We start from the raw sequence: 20,697 nt of genomic DNA, 5'->3' as shown, positions 1-20,697 counted from the left end.
GAGACACTAATCAGCGGCCTTTACACGGGGTAGTACTTCCTCTTCCTTAAGCACCTCCAGCTGCTGTCATAGCTGGAGGGACCGGCGGTTTCAGAGGATTTCGGCTCACGTCCTCAGGGGCCCGTGGGACAGAGACTCCGGGAGGGGTCAGAGGCCCCGACCCCACTCTCGGAGCTGCCCCCGCTCCAGATCACAGCCTCTCTTTTCTCACCCGTCCAATGGGTGGAACCAAACCTGAGGCATCTCACTGCCTTTTAGGGATAAAGGAGAGACCCCACCGAGTGTTGGAAAGTTAGAGCCCCTCAGGAGTGGCGAGGTTCCGCTGCTTGTGAATCTCACGCCCCTCTCTGGCATGCTTGCTAATTTTGTTTTTCAAAAAGGCTGGAATTGACTTGAAGGAGACCAACCTACCTGCTTGGTCAGAGGAGAGTAGGAGGTGTGTGTGCGTGTCGGGGGCGCGACTTGGTGGGAAACGGCTTCTTATTTGCAGGGATTCTCTCAGGAATGAAGTAAGGGGAGGAGGGTGACTTCATAAAGGTCCCTGTGATCAGAGCCCTGGGTGAGTCCAACTGGAGGAGGAGGCTCCTGGCAGGAAACTGAGGCCCAGGCAGGGTGTGGGACCTGCCCAGGGGACACACCTGACCGCAGAGTTGCTCTGGAATGTCCTCCCTAACTGGCTTTCCTCCCCCCCACAACCCAGGAGAAGTCGGCTTCCAGGATTTGGGCTTTTCTCCCCAAGGGCTAATGGAGTGGCTTCCTGCTTCCAAAGAGGTTTCGAGCCTGGCAGAGCCGTTCTCTGACACTGTCCTCACGCCGGGGGCAGCAGGTTGGGCAGCTGAAAAGCGTTCCCTGGTGTGGGATTCGGCAGGGGGAGAGCCGCGTGGCACGGCGCACCCGATCCGTTTACAGCCTGCTGTGAATAGAGGCCATCAATCACGGCCAAGTGCAGCTGGCCTGCCGGCTAGGCCCTAAAACATAGGCCACCTTCTCCTTCGGTCACCCCAGGGCCCGAAAACCCATCCCAGGAAGGAAGCTGGAACATGTGCTCCCGACGTGATGACACGCGCACACACAGCTGGGGTCTCCCTCTTGGCGGTGGGCTCCCCCAAATGCCCCGACCTGAGTAGAATGCCTGACACGGCGGCTGGCACACATTAGGCGCTTACTGAATACCTTAGAAAGGAGTCTGGTATTTGGGAGGCTTTGACCCCAAACGTCATGGGAGAGGGAGGGAGAGCTTCTGGGGGGTTCAGCCACCGACTAGACGGCAGGTTCCCCGTGGCCGGAGAGGCGTCCACTTAGCGCAAGGCAGATCCTTCCCTGCAAGGGGACAGTGGGGTGGGGGCCCCGGCCGGGTCAGTGGGCTCAAGATGTGAGCTTCACGGTTCAGAGCCTGCTTCTCTTTCCACGGTGCCGGGGGCCTGCATGGCTCTGGGTCCTGGACATCTGTAACACCTCTTGGATATATTAGGGTCAAGACCAGGGCTCAGATGGACCAGCCTTCAGGCCTCCCGACAGAGTCCTGGATAGTTCAGTGCAGAGGGACTAGGAAGGCCAGCCATCCTGTTCCAGAATGTTCTACTCCAGTTACATTGTGCCCTACACCAAACACTGAGCCATCAGGGCCCCTTAAGTTCTAAATCAGAGGAAGTATCTGCTATTTTTTGCCAATTATTTATTTTAACGCTCAAGCCTAGAATAAGAGCAAATGAACATAAATTAGGGGAAAGGATTGACTAACTGGACTGACTCCCCAGCCCCCACGTGTATGGACTTAGCCCAGGCCAGCCACTCTGCTACATATTATTCAAATACCATCTCACAATTCCCAACAACCCTGCAAAGCAGGTGTTATTTAATCCTCATTTTGCAAGTGCAGAAACGAAGCTGGAGAGGGGCTAAATTATCTGATCAAAGTCCCAGAGCAGGAAGCGGCAGAGCTCGCTTTCACGCCTGGGCTGTCCGGCTCCAGGGGCCATGTTTCAACCACCCAGAGAGGATGGGCCTGGAGAGAAGCTTCCAGCAGGTGGTTGTCAGACTCTGACCTCTCCCAGAGGCCCCCCCTCCAGCCGGGCATGGGTAGCCCTCCCTGGAGAGGGGAGGTGCGGGCGACCTCTCGGGGGGGACCCTTCGGATAGACCGTCCTCACACTCTCCCTGGAGGATTCCTGGCTCTCCGACCTCACCTGCTTTTCTTTCTGCCCCGTCCAGGCTAGTCCCAGCCTCCTGATGGCCGTCAGCTGTGGGCCCAGCAAAGCGTGTGCAAGCCCCTATGAGATTAGGGGTGACGACAGGCCTTGCAGCCGCCAGGGCACAGGATCACTTGACAGACATCTCTATTTCACTGTCACGAGGGCCGAGCCTGGAGCCCTCTCCCAGCTCCTGCAGCCGCCCTGGCCTCCCTGCAACCCAGCCCATCTTGTTTCCATCCATCCGACCCTCCCCTCACAGCTGCAGTTTTCATACTTTCTGGTCAGAGCCTCTGAGCTATCCCTCGGTCCTCCAGTGTCACCCCGCACTGAGGGCCAGAGGGCTAAGAAGCCCCCCACCTCTCCTCTGGAGGACACCCCCTCCTCCCTGCCCACCGAAAGCTCTTCTTAAAAATACCCATCCGAGGGGGTTCCCTGTTCCCCCGCCCCGTTCCCTCAGGGGGGAGGTTTCCAGGAATTTGTTGGGGGTACATACAGAGATTTAAAGTGTCCCGTTCATGTAGCGCAGGGGTCTGCAGAGGGCCAGAGAGTGACAGTTTTATCGGGCCACACAAGTTCCCTTGCCACCATGCGATTCTGCCGTTGTAACACAAAAACAGCCTTAGAAGATATGTAAGTGACAGGGCGAGACTGTTTCCGATAAAGCCTTATTTACAAAATCAGGGACTTCCCTGGTGGTCCAGTGGGTAAGGCTCCGCGCTCCCAGTGCAGGGGACCCAGGTTCGATCCCTGGTCAGGGAACTAGATCCGGCACGCCGCAACTAAGAGCCCACACGCTGCAACTAAAAGATCCCGCACGTGGCAACTAAGACCCGGCGCAGCCAAACAAGTAAATAAAATATTTTTAAAAAACTAAAAAACCAGACTGCCCAGGTTTGCCCTGGGGGCCAGAGTTGCCAACCCTGTGATAGACAGCAGTTTAGGGGAGTGGCCTGGGTGGGGCACTCTGGCTGGGGCACACCCTGCACAGCTGGGGCACCGGCGTCACCCACCCCGAAGAGATCCTGAGTGGACAGAGGCCTTTGGGGAGCACTGACCAGGGTCGGGGCTGCTGTCATGGAAGCATCCCGGAATGGGGCCCCAAGGCGCTGACCGCTGGAATGAGTCCTCGTGACCCGGGCAGACAGCCTTTGCCCTAAGGGAGGAGGCCCCCAGCCTTATCGTTGGCTGACACCATCATGTGCTGCTGGACTGATGCGCTTGGAAGAGAACCCCAAGCCAATGCTCCCGAGGTCGTGTGTGGCTGGTGAGGTGTGTCCTGTCTGCGAACTGGAACCTGCAGTTCCTGCACGCGAACCTCCTGCGTGCTGAACTGGGGAGCAGCTGGGGGTGTAGGGTGGCTCTGGGCCCCTCCCTCTCCCTGCCCACAAGCAACTGCCGCGGAGACACCCTCAAAACTGAGTGAAATGGGGCTCCCAACGCTGGCCGCCCCGGCGCTCACAGGCCACCAAGAGAGGTGCCCGGGAAGCGGTGGGAACAGGACGTGGCGGGGGCTGCGAATTGGTGCTCTTTCTTCAACACAGGTCCCTGCAACGGATTCCAGTTTACCGCATTCTGGCCTCAGAAAAATAATGGCCCTTTACTTTTCGAAATCTAACTCTATGTGTCCGCTCAGCACGGTCACGGGCAGCTGTGTCCCTCATCATGGCAGGGCGGTTGCCCTTCGCTCTTTACTCCAAGCTGTTCTTTACTGAGATGCTCCTGGCAGGGGCCTGGGGGTCCTTGAGGGCGGGAGGCCCCTGGCTTCAAGGTTAGGGTGGAGCTGTGGCTCTTTCCCGAGGCTGGAGCCCTGTGTCTCAGGACCGGGCCCTCCGGGCATCACAGCAAGGCCTTTCCGAGGTGGCCATCTCCCCTAGAGAGTGGACCCGGGACCCACAAGAGACTCATCCCCTTCCCAGTCCAGGGAGAGTCCTTCAGACTCCCTACCTGTCCCCACCCCGCCTCCCACCCGCGGCCCCAGCCTTGCTGGCCTCCCTCCCCGTGGCCACTCGCTGCTCCTCCAGCGGGGCGAGGGCCGTACCTGCGGTGCCTGAGGCTGTGCTCCTGCCTAGCACCGCAGGGGTCCTCGGGTCACGGGGACCAAGGCCAGACACCCTTCTTGGAACGGGCAGTTCAAGTGCCCAGAGAGGTGGACAGAACATAAGTTAAAATCTCAGTAAAGGATCCTGTCCATCGTTCCCACCTCATCAAACTACCCGCCTGCCTCTTCCTGCCACAGGGAAACATGCCATCTTTCGGGCTGTGGTCTGTGGGGAGCCTGGACCCCAGGTGCACTGGCATTGCTCCAAAGGTTACCTCAGTGAGTCCGGCAAGTACCAGATCTCGGACAGCCCAGGCAGCAAGGAGTACGTGCTGCAGTTAAGAACCGCGGCTCTTCCCCTGACGGGGGTCTGCCCTTCTCTTCCCATCCCCTAGAAGGTCTCCAGTCCCCAGACGAGTAGGAGATATTCCCAGAACCAGGTGTGGACCCAGCAGGCTCACAGGGACCTCTGCTGATAGGTTACCTGGAGCTTACCTCAAGCTCTGGAGGGAGGACGCCTGGGTTACAAGCCCAGGCCCAGCATCTCGGCCTTAGGAAGTCCGTTACTTCTCTAAATCTCTGTTTCTTCCTCTGTAAATTGGGGTGACAATAGTACCTCCTTCATGGTTTTTTTTTTTTTTTTTTTTTTGCGGTACGCGGGCCTCTCACTGCTGTGGCCTCTCCCGTTGCGGAGCACAGGCTCCGGACGCGCAGGCTCAGCGGCCATGGCTCACGGGCCCAGCCGCTCCGCGGCATGTGGGATCCTCCCGGACCGGGGCACGAACCCGCGTCCCCTGCATCGGCAGGTGGACTCCCAACCACTGCGCCACCAGGGAAGCCCCCTTCATGGGGTTTTTATGAGCATTAAAGGTTTATGTAAAGTGCCCAGCCGGTGCCCGACCTGCAGCGGGCCCTCAGTCGCTATTGGGCAGTATCGGTAATATTTATAGCTCCCCATCACAGAACACCTACGATGTGCTGGCCCTGGGCTCATCGTTTGACTTAGATTATATATTTTAATCCTGACCATTCACTGCTTTGGGAGTAGTATTAACCTCATTTCGTAAGTAAAGAAACTAAGGTCCAGAGAGGTTAGGTAACCTGCCCATAGCACACGCCAGAGACGGCATTTAGTCCTGGATCCGTCGGACTCAGGAAAGCCAGCTCTCTCTGCCACACCACGTGCCTCTGATGGCAGAGTTGGTCCATCCGCCGCTGTCCTGACCCAGGTTTCTGTCTTGGGGTCCGCTTCCCTGATGAACCCTTGGAGCTCGTGAGAACCTGGAGCGTGTCTTGTGCGTCTTTATAGCGTCATCACGTCCAGTGAACGCAGGGAGGGGAAGGCTAGCTCCCCTCCCCTGTTCCCCTGCCCTCGGCCTCTCTGCAGATCACAAGCTGACCAGCCAGGACACAGACCTGCACCGCTGCACAGCAGTGAACACGAACGGGGAGGCCGCGTGCTCGGGAGGCTCACGGTCATGGAAGGTGGGCTTCCCCCCCACCCCCCAGCCCAGCCCTTGATGCTCAGGGCGTGGGAGAGCCCTGAGGGGAATCAGGCCCCGATGCTGGGTGGGGAGACCACAGAGGCGGCAGCCCCACCGGGTGCAGAGCCCTGGGCTTCTTCCGCTGCACGTGCGCTGCCTCTGCGGGTGCTGGGGAGGCTCACGCGCGCGGGTGCCCCCTGCAGCTGAGCTGGGTGATATTCTCTTGGCCCTGGGGACCGAGGTCAGGCCCTGAAAGTGGGTTTCGAGTCCTGGTCTTCTGCTAACTCACTCAGGGGGCTTTGTTTTCTTCTCTTGGCCTCAGGCTGTTTTGTAGCAATCTGCGTCAGGGGGACAAACAGGTAACACAAAGGCCAAATCCTTCCTCAGACATGCTCTGTTTCGGTTTGCTCAGTGTTTCTGAAACTTTAAATTAATCGAAGGCAAATGTCTGTTGGAAAGCAGATCTCGTCTCTGAATTGGTTATGCTTTTGCCCACAAATAACTGAAAACCCTCCTCCAAGCGGCCCAAGAAACAAAGCCACTTCCTTACGTCCACGATGACAAGTCCTGGGTGGCGTCCAGGGCTCCAACCACAGCTCGGGGCTGTCGCTGGAGAGCCAGACTCTTCCCGTCCCACGGCTCTGCCACCCTTAGGGGTAGGGTTACCACCCACCCTCGTAGGCTGTCTGCTGCAGACCCAAACTCAACCCCCATTCAGGCAGGAAGAGGGGGAAGAAGTGGCCCTGGGTATATCTGGCCCTTTTATCAAGAAGGCAAAAGCTGGGCTTCCCTGGTGGCGCAGTGGTTGAGAGTCCGCCTGCCGATGCAGGGGACATGGGTTCGTGCCCCGGTCCGGGAAGACCCCACATGCCGTGGAGCAACTAAGCCCGTACGCCACAACTACTGAGCCTGTGCACCCAGAGCCTGTGATCCACAAGAGAAGCCACCGCAATGAGAAGCCCGCGCACCGCAATGAAGAGTAGCCCCCGCTCGCCGCAACTAGAGAAAGCCCGCGCGCAGCAACGAAGACCCAACGCAGCCAAAATTAAAATAAATAAAATTAAAAAAAGAAGACACATTGAATACACCTAACCTACTGAACACCATACATAGGTCAACCCAGCCCTCCTCAAACATGCTCAGAAGACTTGTATCAGCCTAGAGTTGGGCAAAATTATCCAACAGAAAGCCCATTTTGTCATTAAGTGTTGAGTAGCTCCTGTAATTGATTGAATACTGTACCGAGAGCGAAAAGCAGATGGCTGTCTGGTACGGAACGGTTCTCGGTGTGTCGGGGGTTCACCCTCGTGATGGCGGGCTGCCCGGGAGCTGGGGCTGCGCTGCCCAGCAGTAGCCTGGAAAGATCAAAAGGCAAAATTCCAGGTACGGTTTCTACTCAATGTGCATCGCCTTCGCGCCATTGTAGAGCCCAAAGAAAATCACAGGCCGAGCCCTTGTAGAGCAGGGACCGTCTGCTTTTCAGCAAGTAGCCAGTCGTTCCAGGGCGTGGCTAAGGTGGGTGTGTGCATCAGTCGCTGGTAGTACTCTGCTTCCTCGTGAATGAACGCCTGGGGGCCCGGCCACACCTGCTCTCTCCCGGCCCCTGCTCGGGTAGGAGGTCTGCTCCACCTGCCGCAGTGCCGGCTCAGCAATCTCGGGTGTCTCTTGCGTAAACTCAGCAGATCATTTACAGCGTGGTAAGAGCCATGGATATTCCTAGAGCATTTCTTTCCCTCCACCACGTGCTCTGGGGCTCCACCCCGCCCCTCTCCACCCCACCCCTTTATCATCCAGCGGTGTTGGTGTTGTTTGGTTCCCCGGGCAAGCAGGATGGGGGCAGGAGGTGCTGTGGACCCACTGAGGCCCTGGAGCCCCCTCTTCCTCTCCTGGCCTCAGGATGGCGAGACGGCCCCCTATGGCTTTGACAACCAGACCAAGCACTGCCTGCAGCATCTGGGGAAGCACTACCAGCTCCAGACCCGAGACCTGCGGCCGGGGGACGCTGCCCTTTACCAGGTCAGGGTGCCGGATGCCGGCGTCTCCCGCACGGAGCTGGAGGCCAGCGGTGAGCGGTCGGCCCTGCCGAAGTCTGAGTGGGGGGCGCTCATTTCGGTTCCCTTGCGGGGGGGTAGGTGAACGTGACATGGCCCCCCTCGCAGCTGGGGAGAGGAACGGGTACCCAAATGGTTAAATTATGATGATGCCTTTTCAAACTCTTGGTCCGAGGTCTGTGTTCTTCTGGTGCTGGGCTGGGCTCCACTGAGGGTCTCAGACATGGGGTACCTGGCTCTCGCCTGGCTCACAGGCTGTCCATAGCCTCCACTCACTCTCAGATCAGATCTGCCTAATTCCACGGCCTCCGCTCGGATGTGGGTCCTCCCCTCCCACGACCCCCCAGCGAGAATCTCCACCAGGTCGGCAAGCTCCTGCCCTGTGCAGACCCCTCCCCTCCCTGCCTCCCATGCCCACTCCCCACTGGGACTGTCCCTTCCCCCCTCATCAAGCTCTGTCCCTTCCCACTGCCACTCCCCCAACCCCTGCCCAGCACCTGACAGCTCAAGGGACGTTGGAGGGAGGAGAGGCTTGGGGCGGCAGGTAGATCATAGAGTCGGGCTAAGTCAAGGTGGAAGAAGGAGCGGGTAGACCTCCAGCTGGCCTGGCGTGGTGGACGCGGAAGGGGGCAGGGCTCTGGGGGCAGCCAGACCAGGCTGTGAGTTCCATCTGGACCATGTCTTAGCTGGGCAAGCCATATAACTCGTAGAGCCTCAATGTTCTCACCTGTAAAAGGGAAATAATAACACCTGCCCTGGAGGTGGTTGTGAGGATTAATCAGACGGCAGGCGTAAAGCACTGTGCTCAGCCTGTTGGTTTCCTTTCTGTACCTACCTGCCCCCAGATAGAACGGTCCGATTTAGAATTCCAGAGCCCGAGTCTGACTGTTCACAACCTAATTATAACTCCTCACTTTATGTGGGGAAACTGATACCTGGGGCAAGGAGTGGCCTGTCCAAGGTGACAGGGAGCTGCGGCTAAGCTGAGCTCCCAGCACCCTGCGTCAGGTCACACTGTGTCCTGCTCCCCGGCAGCCGTCCTGCCCCAGGTGGTGGTCCCGCTGGCCTGTGCCCACTGCGGGGAGCAGGGCGATGCGGTCCTCGAGGCCACTCTCTCTGGCCCCTGCCCCAGCGCCACCTGGCATCGCCGGCACCGGCCGCTCCAGCTGAGTGACAGATACGAGGTGTTCGTGTCCAGTGCTGGGCTGACCCACCGGCTTCTGGCGAGAAGGGCCTGTCTCTCAGACGTGGGCCGCCACTCCCTCGGCACCAAGCTCCACGCCCGCGGCGCCTGGCTGGTGGCTGAAGGTGAGTGGGCCACACGCCCGGTCTCCCCCCCCCACCCCCCCCCACCCCCCCCACACCCCCCACCCCCCCCACCCCCCCCCCCACCCCCCCCCCCCCGCCTCTGCCGCGGTGGCAAGACCTCAGGGCCCAGGAGGGCGGGAGGAAGGTGGGGCGGGGCTTCTGTTGCCAGTCCCCTGCTTTGGAGATTCCTCCTCCCCGCAGAGAATGAGGAAGGCCCCCTAGATCTATTCCTGACACCTGCAAGTGCAGGCCCTTCACGGCCAGCCCAGCGCTCCGCAGTGGCATCTGCTCCACTGGGCACAGATCCAGGATGGCCCTAAGGTCCTGGACAGGGCTTGGGACAGTGGCCCAGGTCCACTACGGATGAGGAGCCCCTGGGTTGGGCCAAAGGACACCCTTAAACTCCCCTAGGGTTCTGGGTTCAAGGTCATCCTAGGAAACTGTAAATTGGACATTTGTGAGGCAGGCAGTAGGGTAAGTAGATGTTTTTATAAACCAGCCACCCGCTCATGGCAAATGGCTTTTGGCTTCTGTATTTTCTCTGAAACTCCTCCTGAACCACCTAGCCAACTGGGGTGGCCTCGGATACAGGACTGGGGGAAGTGATGGTGGGATTTATCCACCAGCGAGCTGCCACATTCTGGCTTCCTCTGGAGACGGTCGGCTTGTTTCCCTGCTGGGGAAACTGAGGGTCAGGCAAAGCCGCTGGGGTCCGAGACGTGGCTCGGCCTTGAGTTCACAGGTCTTTTCTCCTGTCTTTCTCTGGGGGCGTGACCTCTCACCAAAGCTGGGAAGGATAAAAGCCTTCTGACCGCGAGCAGCGACCACCAGCAGCAGGTACAAGGAGCCCAGAGCCCAGAAGATTCCAGAAGCATCCGTGGCCAGCGGGGGAGACCCAGAGAGCAGGACCCCACAGGGAGCTCCCTCCAGGGGGCCGGGCTGGCTTCTGGGCTCACAGCCGGCCCAGACAGAGGTGGCCTGGGTGGGCGCAGCTACACTTTGATGGGGGACAAGGAGGCAGCCGACTCAGCCGGGGGCCCTGGACTGGCAAGAAACGGCTTTCTGGAAGAAGGGGGCAGAGCCACTCCTCTTGGTGAAAATCAGCTCCATGGAGAGGGACGCAGGGACAGGAGCCTTCCAGGGGGCTCAGGGGAGGGCCTAGAATCAGGGCTGGGCCTCGCAGGGGACCAACCGCGAGGTCGTAGCAGCGACAGCGAGGGGGACAGATGCTCTGGGACGGCAGGAGGCAGGAGGGCTGGGTCCCGGCGTCCTCAGGCTGGAGGGCTGGGGTGCAGTGGGGGAGGGAAGGGGCATGGCGAGGATCCCAGGAGTTGGCTGCCCAGGCTCAGTCAGGAACAGCCCTGGGACGCTCAGCTGGGACCTGGGACCAGAGAGCGGGCCCCGCGGGGATCCCAGGCTGGTCATGTGGGGTCTCGGTCAGAAGGGGAGGGGATGGAGATTTTGCAGGGGCAGAGCCCGGATGAGGTGGGGGGAGAGGATGGCCTGAGTGGGGAAAGGGGGAGAGGAGCGGCCGGGGCAGCGCAGGGCAGCGGGACTGACCTGGGGGACACCAGGGGCCGCCGCAGGGTGGGAGCTCCTGGGGCCCTGGAGCCTTCCAGAGGAAGAGGTTCTAGCTCCATGGCAGGCAGGGGCCCTGAGTCCTGGGGCTCTCGGAAAGGTAGTGAAGCTGACCGTGGGGACCGGGGGTGCCCCTTGGGGTCAGGGGAGTCTCCAGGACAGACCTCTGAATGCAAGGACTTCCAGGGGCCACCGATATCTGGTGGCGGGAGCATCCCCGTGGGGCCCGGGGGTCCTGAAGCCAAAGCTGGGTCTTCACCGCAGGAGGCAGGTGATGGAGGCCCACGGGGGTCTGGGGATGGGGGAAGGGGCTACACAACCAGCCCTGGAGGCCCAGGGGGTCCCGGGGGCTGGGAAAGGGGCCCACAGGGGCTCAGGGGAAAGGAGGGCCCGGAGACGGCGGGGACCTTTGGCGAGGCAGAGGACGGCTCCAGCAGCCCCCAGGATTCCCGAGCCTGGACAGCCGGGCAGAGGGGAACAGGAGAGGCGGGCAGAAGAGGGTCTGAGGGCCCAGGCCCTCGGGATGACACACGGTCCAGCCCCAGCAAATCCGGGGCCCACTGTGGGCCTGGAGTGCTGGGGTCTGGTGGGGGGCAAGGGGGTGAGGGGGGCACCCAGGTGGCTGGGCTGATGGGTTCTGGTCGGGGAGTGGAGGCCAGAAGCCACAGGCTTAGAGGTCCTTCGGGCCCTGGTGGGACACTGGGAGACACGGATGGGTTCAGAGGTGCAGGGGCCATGGGGTCTGAGCCGGATTTCTGGGATGGGCCACGGAGCTCCAGGGCGAAAGGACCCGGAGGTGAGATGGGCCGAGGTGGCCTCGGGGCCTCTGCCACAGGGGCAGGACCACGGGGCTCGGGGAGAATAGGGCCTTGGGGTCAGACTGGGGATTACGGGGGCTTCAGAGCCCCGGGGGCTCTGGGGGCTTCTGGAGAAGGAGGCCATGAAGATGGCTCTGGGGCTTCAGGGTCTCTGAGGGCAGCGGGCAAAGTGCGAGATGCGGACGGAGCCAGGGGCCTTGGTGCCGGGGGCTCTGGAGACGGAGCCAGCTCTGGGGGTGCTACCCGGGGCCCCCCGGCACGAGCTCCTCGCGCGGGGCCGGCCTCCGAGAGCCGGGGCGCTGATGAGTCCGGTGAAGCGCTGGGCCCCGGGCAGGGATCACGAGCTGCAGGGCCTCTGCCCACCGGAAGCACGTCAGCCAACGGAGGGGCGTCGCGGGGTCTCGAGCCTGGGGCCACGGAGCCAAGGGGTGCGGCAGGCTTTAGAGGTGGTTCAGGAGGCCTTGGAGCAACGGGGTCAGGGGGTGAGGCTGGTTATAGGGGCGACTCAGGGGGTTCTGGGGAGATGGGGTCAGGCGCTAAGGCTGCAGACAGGGGTCCAGCGGCTGGGCAGGGGGCGTTGGCACCTCAGGGCTCCGGGGCTGCGCAGCTGGGTGGCGGGAGGATGGGGGCAGGGTTGGGGGGCTCAGCAGGTACAGGCCAGGGTCTGGACAGCAGCCGGATGCCCGGGGAAAGGGGCAGATCCATGTCAGGGTCCGCCGGTGGGCGTGGAGAAAGCCACGCTTGGGGCCCAGGCTGGGAAGACCAGGGGTCTGGCCAAGACAGCACAGGTGCCAGGGACCGGCCCCCAGGCTCCAGGGCTTCAAGATCCCTGCAGGAGGAAGATGCCACTTTCGGGGGGACCCATGAAGGGCCACAAGCCTCCTGGGGCTGGGAGGGGGCTCCAGGCAGAGAGGAGGCTGGTGGGGGGCAAAGCCCAGGGTTCCCAGATGGCAAAACTTCAGGTCTTGGAAGAAGCACGGCTAGCGGCCCAGGGGACTCAGGTGTCCCGGGTAAGGGGACTTCTGCTAGGAGGGAGAATGGTTCCGCCCAAAGGCCTGGGGATTCGGGACGCCAGGGAGCCTGGGAGGGCCCAGATGGTCGCTTCGGCAGAAAAGGCTCTGGAGACGGGTCTCAGGGGACCCAGGGGCCCGGCTCTCAGCTGGGCACAGGACAGAGGGGAGGAAGGGGCTTCCTGAGGGAGCAGGGGTCCCTGGAGGCTAAGGATGATACGGCCCGACGTCCAGGGGCCCTAAAGGAGTACGAGGGCCGGGCAGCCAAGGAGTCAGGCAGGTCAGAAAGGAGGCTCGGTCCGTTCAGGAGCAGGACTCAGACGTGGTCCAGGGTCGAGGTTGGAGCAGCAAAGAGGTGGGGAGCACATAAGACCAGAGACCCGGGGGAACCGCCTGGGGGAGAGGACGGGGGATGCCCAGGGAAGGCCCCCAGCTGTCCCGGCAGCAGGAAAGCCGGCAAAGAGGGCGGGTCGGACGTCCGCGGCCAGAGGACGGACGCCACCCGGAGTCCCGGATCCAGACACAAGCCTGGCGCCGGCGGTTTCTCCCAGGAGGCGCGGGGTAAGTGCCTCTCAGCCGCCCTGGCTCCAGGCGGTAGCCAAGGGGGGCTCCCTGGACACTGGGGTGCCTGGGCCATTCCCAGACCCAGGAGTTAGTTGCTATCAGCGACCCCCATTTCCAGGGATCTCTTCCCCATTCAGGAGGCAACCTCTTCCTCCTTGTGTGGGGGGATGCAGGCTGCACGGGGCTCGGAGCCCTCCTGGTGTCTGTCTTGACGCCCCGTGTCCAAAGCACTGGACTTGTTGAACTAACTCGCTGTGGGTCCCCCAGATGTCACCCTGTGTGACTTAAGGGCCCCTCATCTCCCTGGCCCCCCAGATCCCCTGCACCAGCCTGGGCTCTGCAGAGAAAACCGGATGGTCTGGCCTCGCTGGCAAGACGTGTGGCCTCCCGGGGTATGGTGGGAGGCTGGGCGGCAGGGGGATCCCTGGGCGCCCGTCCTCCACCCTCCGCTGTGTCCCTCCAGGCCCTACAGGCCACTTCTCCCAGGGCCTGGCTGACTTGGAGGTGCAGCGCGGGGAGGCTGCTGTGCTCTCCTGCACCCTCACCAGCGACCTGGGACCCGGAGCCTGGTTTAAGGATGGAGTCAAGGTACCCCCACCACCACCTCCTTACCGGCCGGTTTGCGGGGAGGGATGAGTGAAGCAGAGAGGCGTAGAGAGATTTTTCACTCTTCCTTATACCAACGCGCCAGCTTGGAATAAACCGGATTTTTTAAGTGGGCGTGTCTCCCACTCACCACTCCCTGTACACGCCCCTGGCCCTCCCTCCACATCCAAACTGCTGTCCTGCCCCGGCACCTCTGGAAGTCTGCCTGTCCTTCAAGGCCGGTACGGAGGCCGCCTCCTCGGCCCAGCCGGACGGGCTCTCGGCTCCCTGAACGGCCCTCGACCCTTTAGCTGTCATCTCAGCAGGGGGTAGTCAAGGGTTCTGGAGCAGGGCCTTGGCGTCCACCGGACCGGGCTGACCCCAGTGCGGCCACTCACCGCGGCCGTGGCCTCTGGCTTCCGCACCTGTAAAATGGGCTAACAGCGGTGCCCACTTCACAGGTCGTGGACAGTTGATGAGACACTGAAGCGGGTGACTGGCTCCAGCCGAGCACACGACGAGCGTTCAGTTCATTCCCGCAGTTGCCTTTAGAAAAGGCCCTGGCCCGCGGTGGGAGGGGCTGGACGGGGTGGGTGACGGTCCTCTGTGGCCTCGTTCCCAGCTCAGCGCCCAGGACGGAGTCGCGTTCGAGCAAGACGGGCTGGAGCACAGGCTCCTCATTGCCCGCGTGGAGGGGACCCAGGCTGGGAGGTACAGCTTTGGAGCCGGCGACCAGCAGAGCGAGGCCACGCTGACCGTCCTCGGTGAGGCCCGGCCCTGCCCTTTCCTGCCAGGCGGGCTCTTGGCCGGCGACACATGCCACTGCTGAACGTCTGGCCGTGTCGCCAGCCTGCAGCCCGTGGCGATCTCACCCTCGGTCGAGGGGATGGTTTTAAAAAGCAACCACACGCTCCCCATTCCTGTCAGCACGTCCTCAGAGAGGTCCGGCCCCATCCGTCCTGCTGCAGATGAAGCCCCTGGGTCCCTCCTGCCCGTTCTCACGAGGCGGGGAGGGGGCTGTGTCTCTGGGCCCTTCCTTCCCTGCCCCCGGGTGCCCGGTGCCCACCGTCTTTGACTCCTTGTGCCCTGTCCTCTCCCCAGAGCCCCCGGTCATCGCTCCCGACATGATGGCGAAGCTGAGGGAGCCGCTGGTGGTCAAGGCGGGGGAGCCAGTGACCATGAAGGTCGCCTTCCAGAGCTGCCTCCCGGTCCAGGCCACCTGGAGCAAGGACGGGGCCAAGGTGGCCGGCGGCGACGGCGGAGGGGCCCAGGTGGCAGTGGGGGACAGCTCCACGCGGCTGTGTCTCCCCAGCGCCAGCAGGAAGGACTGCGGCCAGTACAGTGTGGCTCTGAGCAGCAAGGGCGGCTCCCTGCGGGCCGAGCTCACCCTGCAAGTCCTAGGTGCCAGCCTGGCCCCAGCCCTGTCCCCGGCCCCGCTGAGCCCTCCCTGGCAGCGGGGCGGGCCCTGGGGGGGGGGGGGGTGTGCCTGGTATTAACCCTCACGTGCATGCTATTTAAGACCCAAAGCTACCCCTAGCTGTCCTCGCCCCTCCTCAGACTGGGGGGAGCCGGGCCATGTGTCTGCAGCTGACACACCGGGCCCTAGGGGTGTCGCTGGGTGGGTGGTGGCCCCCAGACCTGAGTTGTGCCAGTGAGGTGGGACTGCCTGTGGGCAGAAGACCGTGCCCATCTGGGCTCGGGGCTGGTGCATTCTGTGTCACCTTCCGGGGGTGTGCATGTCGGGGGTGGAGACCAGGGACGCTGCGAGGTGATGCCCACCCAGGACATCCAGCCCCGGGCAGGCTCGTCTGCTGATAGGAGGAGCCCAGCGCCCCTCCCCTGCGGCCCCTCTGACCCCCCTTCTCCTGCTCCTCTCGGGGCTCCCCAGACAAGCCTCAGCCCCCACAGGGCCCCCTGGAGGTGCAGGACGGCCACGGGGCTGGCGTCTGCCTCTGCTGGCGGCCCCCGACGGACGACGGGGGCCGGGCCCTGCAGCACTACGTGGTGGAGAGGCGGCAGGCTGGCCTCGGCACTTGGCTGAAGGTGGGCGAGCCCCCTGCGGACAGCACCACCTTCACAGACGCCGAGGCGGAGCAGGGCAAGAAGTACCGCTTCCGCGTGCGGGCCGTGACCGCGGAGGGGCCTGGGGAGGCCCTGGAGTCCGACGAGGTGCTGGTGGCTCCCGAGGGTGAGAGGACAGCCCGGGGCCAGGGAGGGGACGTGCCGGGCTCCCCACTGTGCCCAGAGACCGGGGGCCGCCAGCCGACATCCTGGGGGTCTCGAGGCCCTTTGAGAGCTCTGTGAGAGCCTCACCCCAGCTCCTGTGGGGCCTGGCGGCCAGATCAGCAAAGCAGGATGTGCGGGGTCTTCTCCAGCTGTGGCTCTGCGGGACGGGGGCGGACCGGCAGAGCCGCTGTCCCAGGCCCCTGGGATGGACCGGCATCGTCCTCCATCTGCAGCATCTCCCAGGGCCTCAGGGCTGAGGGCCTCAGGGCTGGCTCTAGCCCCCAGGCCACAGTGCTTCTCTGTTTCCACCACTCTTGCCCCCAAACTTCGGGCTGGCTCAGACCCCTGACACCCCAAAGAAGGGATAGCATGTGGCTGGCCCCAGATGCCCGCTCCTCCACAAGGACCCCCCGGGAGCCGGCGCCTCTCCCAGCCCCGGACTGACCAGCACCCTCTCTGCCCCCAGTTCTGCCCGGGCCCCCTCCCCCGCCAGCCATCCTGTCGGCCTCCAGCCAAAGCGTCACTCTGTCGTGGACGGCACCTCGGGGCCCGGGCAGTGCCCGCATCCTGGGCTACCTGATCGAGAAGCGCAAGAAGGGAAGGAACACCTGGGTGGCAGTGAACCAGCAGCCGGTACCTGGTGAGCAGCCTGGCGGTGGTCTGCATCGTCCTGGCCTCCAGAGCCTCCCTGGACCCCCGGCCCGAGGTGCTGTAGCAGCATCTAGCCAGATCACTTTAGTATGACGGTCTCGCTGGTGGTGGTTTCCCTCCCGGGGCGTTTGGCAACATCCAGCAATTTGGGGGTATCACACTGAAGGGGGAAGATGGGGGTGGCCTCTCGTGTGAAGGGACTGAGATGCTGCGGCATGTCCTTCGACACACAGGGCAGTGCCCCTTCCCCAAGCAAAGAGCGGTCTGGCCCAAAGCCTGGTTTAGCGGAAGTCTCACGCCGCGTTTCTGTCTAACGTGAGCTTTCTCATCCGCATGATGACAGGGAGAAGTGTCCCGGCCCCCTGAGTAGATTCCAAGAAACTGCTTTCGGAGCCCAGAACAAACTCAGAAAAGCCCAAGCCCAGGCTAGTAGGAGAAAGAGGGGTTCAGAGCTCCAGGCAGGCTGTGCTGGGTGCCAGGCTGTGCCCCCCGGAGCCTCGGCCTTCCGTCTCTGGAAAGGGGGCCACGGACTGAGGACACCTTCTGTACCTACACTGCTGAGTGGTTCCATTTTACTGAAATAGGACAGCAGCTCTAAGGCAGAGGGAACCAGAGCCATGAAGGCATTTGCCTGAGACTCCCCAGCACATTAGCGGCAGAACCAGACAGGGATTCGGACCCTGAGACCCCGAGCGCACGCTTCTCCCCTTGGAGAGGACGAGTCAGAGCCGGCTGGGGGCTGGGGGACAGGGAGGTGTAGGGCCAGGCTGGTCTCGTCCAGGCACCGCCCGGCCCCGTCAGGCGGGACTAATGTGGGTGGGCTTCCCACAGAGAAGAAGTGGACGGTACTGGACCTGAGGCAGGGCTGTCAGTACGAGTTCCGGGTCACAGCCGTGGCCCCCTCTGGCCCCGGGGAGCCTGGGCCCCCATCGGATGCCGTCTTTGCTCAGGACCCCATGAGTAAGCGGAGTGCCAACCCGGGAGAGGGTGGTGGCCGTGGCATGAGCAGGCCGGGGCAGTCCCGAAGGAGACCTCAGGATGGCTGGGGGATAAAGGTCGAAAGGCCCTGCGGGCGAGGCAAACCTTAGGGGCCCTACACTGGGACCAGACAGGCCCCGGGGCCAGAAATGGGGATTGGAAGAGCGCTTCCCCAGGTCAGCCCGCTCACTTGGTCCCATCTGTAAGCATCCCCCGGTGAGGGGACACCATCCCTACAGGGAGGGGGTGGTCATGGGGAGCCTCGCCATCAGCTCTCCATCCAGCGAGCATCTGCTCGTCGCCACCTGCTGGGGGCTGGAACCAGGTGCATCCTTGGGACACTTCTGGTCTAGAGCAGCATGACCTGTGGTCCACGTGTCCACGACAGGCAGCCTAGGACATTTCCAAGCCCTACAGAAGAGAAACCTGCCCTGCTTTGTTTGATCCAAATTTCCCAAATTCAAGCAGAGAATACCTATTCCACGAAACACCTGTCAAAGCACCCCTCCGCGGCCTACAGCTGCTCTTTGCGCCTCTCCTGAGCTCTTACCCTCATGAGCCCGCTGGTGACAAGCCCTGGGGGAGCAGCACGTTCCTGGCCCTTGTGGATGTGCCAGGGGTGTCCTTCCGTGTCAGCCGGGGCCTGGAGAGACACAGGGAGTCTGGGGGGCTGGGTGCCCAGGGATTGCCCCCAGGTGGCTCCCCAGGTTTGAAGGCCAGAGCCCTGGACCGCCGTGCAGCCTACAGAGCCCTTTACACAGCCCACACCTTTGTCCTGGACCCTCGTGGGCGGGTGGGCCTGTGCTGTGTGCTGTTGTCGTTCCCATTTTACAGGTAAAGAGCACAAACTACGGACTAAGTGCCCAAGGCAGTCTCGGCCAGGAGCTTAATGCTCACCACAAAAAGAGAATTCTAGTCTTCAGGGGTGTTGGAGCCTAAGGGCTCGTCGTTGAAAACAGCAGATTGGGGGAATTATGGAAGGGCAGTTAGGGGAAGGGCGTTGGCAGGTTGGCGAGTGGGTGGAAGGAGTCGGGGGAGGCTTCCCGGAGGAGGCTAGCTGGGATGGGTGGTGCAGACTGAGGAAGAGTCCGGGGTAGGGCAAGGGTTTGGGTTCCGGCAGGTGCTTTAGCAAAGCCTGGAGGCGGACCCCTCAGTGAAAGCAATCCCCAGCCGCCCATGGAAAACCAGTGAGTGGCCACCGAGGGGCCTCCCTCAGGAGAGGTGTTGCCGCTCCTGACACCCCGTGGTGCCTGGCCAGGACCCCCCGGGCCCGTGAGGGATCTCCAGGTCACGGACACGTTGCACGCCAGCATCACCCTGAGCTGGGCCCAACCGGACCCCCAGGACGGCGACGAAGCGCTGGGCTACGTGGTAGAGCTGGGCGACTCAGCCAGCCCGCAGTGGAGTCCATGCCACGCAGGCACCGTGCCGGGCACTACCTACACAATCAAGGGGCTGCGGCCTCGGGAGGGCTACTTCGTGCGGGTGACAGCCGTGAATGACGGGGGCCGAGGCCCTCCCACTGCCCTGGACACGGTGGTGCAAGCCATGCCCGTCAGTGGTGAGTCCACCTCCCTCCTCCAGCCCAGGCCCTTCCTGGGGAGGGCCTCCGAGCTGCACCCATGCGCTAGCTGAGCCGCGACCCCCACCCCCACCCCCGCTTAGTGGAGTGTCACGTCTTGGGTGCCTAGTAAGAGCAGGGCACTGGGCTAGGCAGGCCCTTTCAGAAACGCATTTTCATTGCAACTCATGAAAATCCTACAAGGTCAATACTATCCCCAACTTACAGATAAGGAAACCGAGGTCAGCATTCCACTGCCCTGGGCCGTACCACTGGTATGCCGCAGAGCCCGGGTGCCAGCCAGGCGACTGACCCCAAAGCCCAGGCTCGCTGCAGAACTCTTTGCTGCCTCCCCAGCGTGGCCTGAGAAGGCCGGCTGCCTCTCAGCTCCCGAGTTCACGTCAGTGCAGAAGATGCCCCCATCCCTGTTACGCGAAGGTGGACTGTCTTCCCCGGGGGCGTTAACTGCTGGAGCAGCTGACCTGTCTTTGGCCCAAGCTGACACTGGGCCATCCCAGCAGACGCCAGCTGTCCTTGTGATGTAAGGGAGACACACAAAGAAAATCACCTTGAGTCTGGCCGCAACCCAGAGCCCGTCCTGGCTCTGCCCCAAATCCCGGGCTCTGGGGCCACTTCCTGCCTCAGATGGGCAGTTGTTTCACCTGCAAAACACAAGAGCTGGGTTACTTTCTCACCATCCCCCTCCGCCCCGCCTGACCCTAAGGCGGCCCCTGGCGGCTTCCCTTCCTCAGCCCCCATCCCTCTCCCCCCTTCCCCAGCCCTGCGGCTGCCCCCAGCATTCCCCCCCCCCGGCCCCCTCGCCAGTTCCTGCAGGGCCCCCTGTCCAACGTCCAGTGGGGATTTCAGCATCACTGGGCTGGCCTAGCGTCTAGTCCCCCTGCAGCCCTGCCTGGTTGGTGACCAGGGCTGGGGCCCAAATGCAGAGGGAGGTGACAGGCCACCCCGTGTGTTCCAGTCTGTCCCAAGTTCCTCATGGACGCCAGCACGAAGGACTCGCGGACGGTCAGAGCTGGGGACACAGTTCGTGTGCCTGTCCACTTTGAGGTGAGCACATCTAGTGGGCTGCAGCAGGCAGTCTCAGCCCTGTGGGCCTCCTTTCTTCCCGGCTCCTTTCTGGCCCCTAGTCAGGGACCTGCGCTTGTGCTGGAAATCAGGCCGCAAAGAGAAGGGGAGGGGAGGGGAGGGGAGGGGAGGGTCGGGTCCTCCGGGCAGGGACAGCCCTCCCCTGGAAGCTGGGTGGCCACTCTGCTCCTCTCCACGCCGCCCTCTGGTGGTGACTTTCGGTACTGCACCTCTAAACCCTCGCCCCGTCCCCTCCCCCCACCCACTTCTCCACCTCCTTAGTCTGGGAAGGGTTCCCTGCAGCGGGGTGATGCCCCTTGACTCCAGAATGTCTGTTGTGAGAGTACGTAGCCTGCGTTTGTACGTGTAGTACAGCAGCCAGTGTGGTTAGAAGCACAGGTGGCTGGATTCAAATTCTGACCTCATGGCTCACTAGCTGTTTGACTTTGGACACGTAGCTTAACCTCTCTGTGTTCCGACGTCCTCATGTCAAGAGAGGGTATTAATAGTAACTTATCTCAAAGGGTTGTTCTGAGGATTCAAGGAATTAATACTTGAAAGGACATAAATA

The 20,697-nt window shown here is 62.4% G+C and overlaps 1 protein-coding gene across 1 annotated transcript in view; it reads left to right on the top strand.

Moving 5' to 3' along the window:
- Nucleotides 1–20,697, top strand: part of IGFN1 (immunoglobulin like and fibronectin type III domain containing 1) — a gene marked incomplete at both ends in the record, with an annotated part of 37,014 nt that overhangs the window by 1,403 nt on the left and 14,914 nt on the right. The window contains 15 exons of the mRNA XM_082834254.1: nucleotides 4,428–4,597; nucleotides 5,428–5,524; nucleotides 5,617–5,714; nucleotides 7,610–7,778; nucleotides 8,800–9,072; nucleotides 12,638–12,758; nucleotides 12,924–13,039; nucleotides 13,506–13,630; nucleotides 14,250–14,391; nucleotides 14,729–15,028; nucleotides 15,516–15,815; nucleotides 16,320–16,493; nucleotides 17,336–17,464; nucleotides 18,741–19,043; nucleotides 20,020–20,108. Coding sequence (XP_082690380.1) covers nucleotides 4,428–4,597; nucleotides 5,428–5,524; nucleotides 5,617–5,714; nucleotides 7,610–7,778; nucleotides 8,800–9,072; nucleotides 12,638–12,758; nucleotides 12,924–13,039; nucleotides 13,506–13,630; nucleotides 14,250–14,391; nucleotides 14,729–15,028; nucleotides 15,516–15,815; nucleotides 16,320–16,493; nucleotides 17,336–17,464; nucleotides 18,741–19,043; nucleotides 20,020–20,108 — 2,606 coding nt within the window. The remainder of the gene's footprint in view (nucleotides 1–4,427; nucleotides 4,598–5,427; nucleotides 5,525–5,616; nucleotides 5,715–7,609; nucleotides 7,779–8,799; nucleotides 9,073–12,637; nucleotides 12,759–12,923; nucleotides 13,040–13,505; nucleotides 13,631–14,249; nucleotides 14,392–14,728; nucleotides 15,029–15,515; nucleotides 15,816–16,319; nucleotides 16,494–17,335; nucleotides 17,465–18,740; nucleotides 19,044–20,019; nucleotides 20,109–20,697) is intronic.

The sequence above is a fragment of the Leucopleurus acutus genome (genome assembly GCF_964270905.1).
Source record: "Leucopleurus acutus genome assembly, chromosome: 2".
Taxonomy (NCBI): domain Eukaryota; kingdom Metazoa; phylum Chordata; class Mammalia; order Artiodactyla; family Delphinidae; genus Leucopleurus; species Leucopleurus acutus.
Note: the sequence above shows the minus strand (reverse complement) of the source record. Positions and strands in the feature narration are given on the sequence as shown.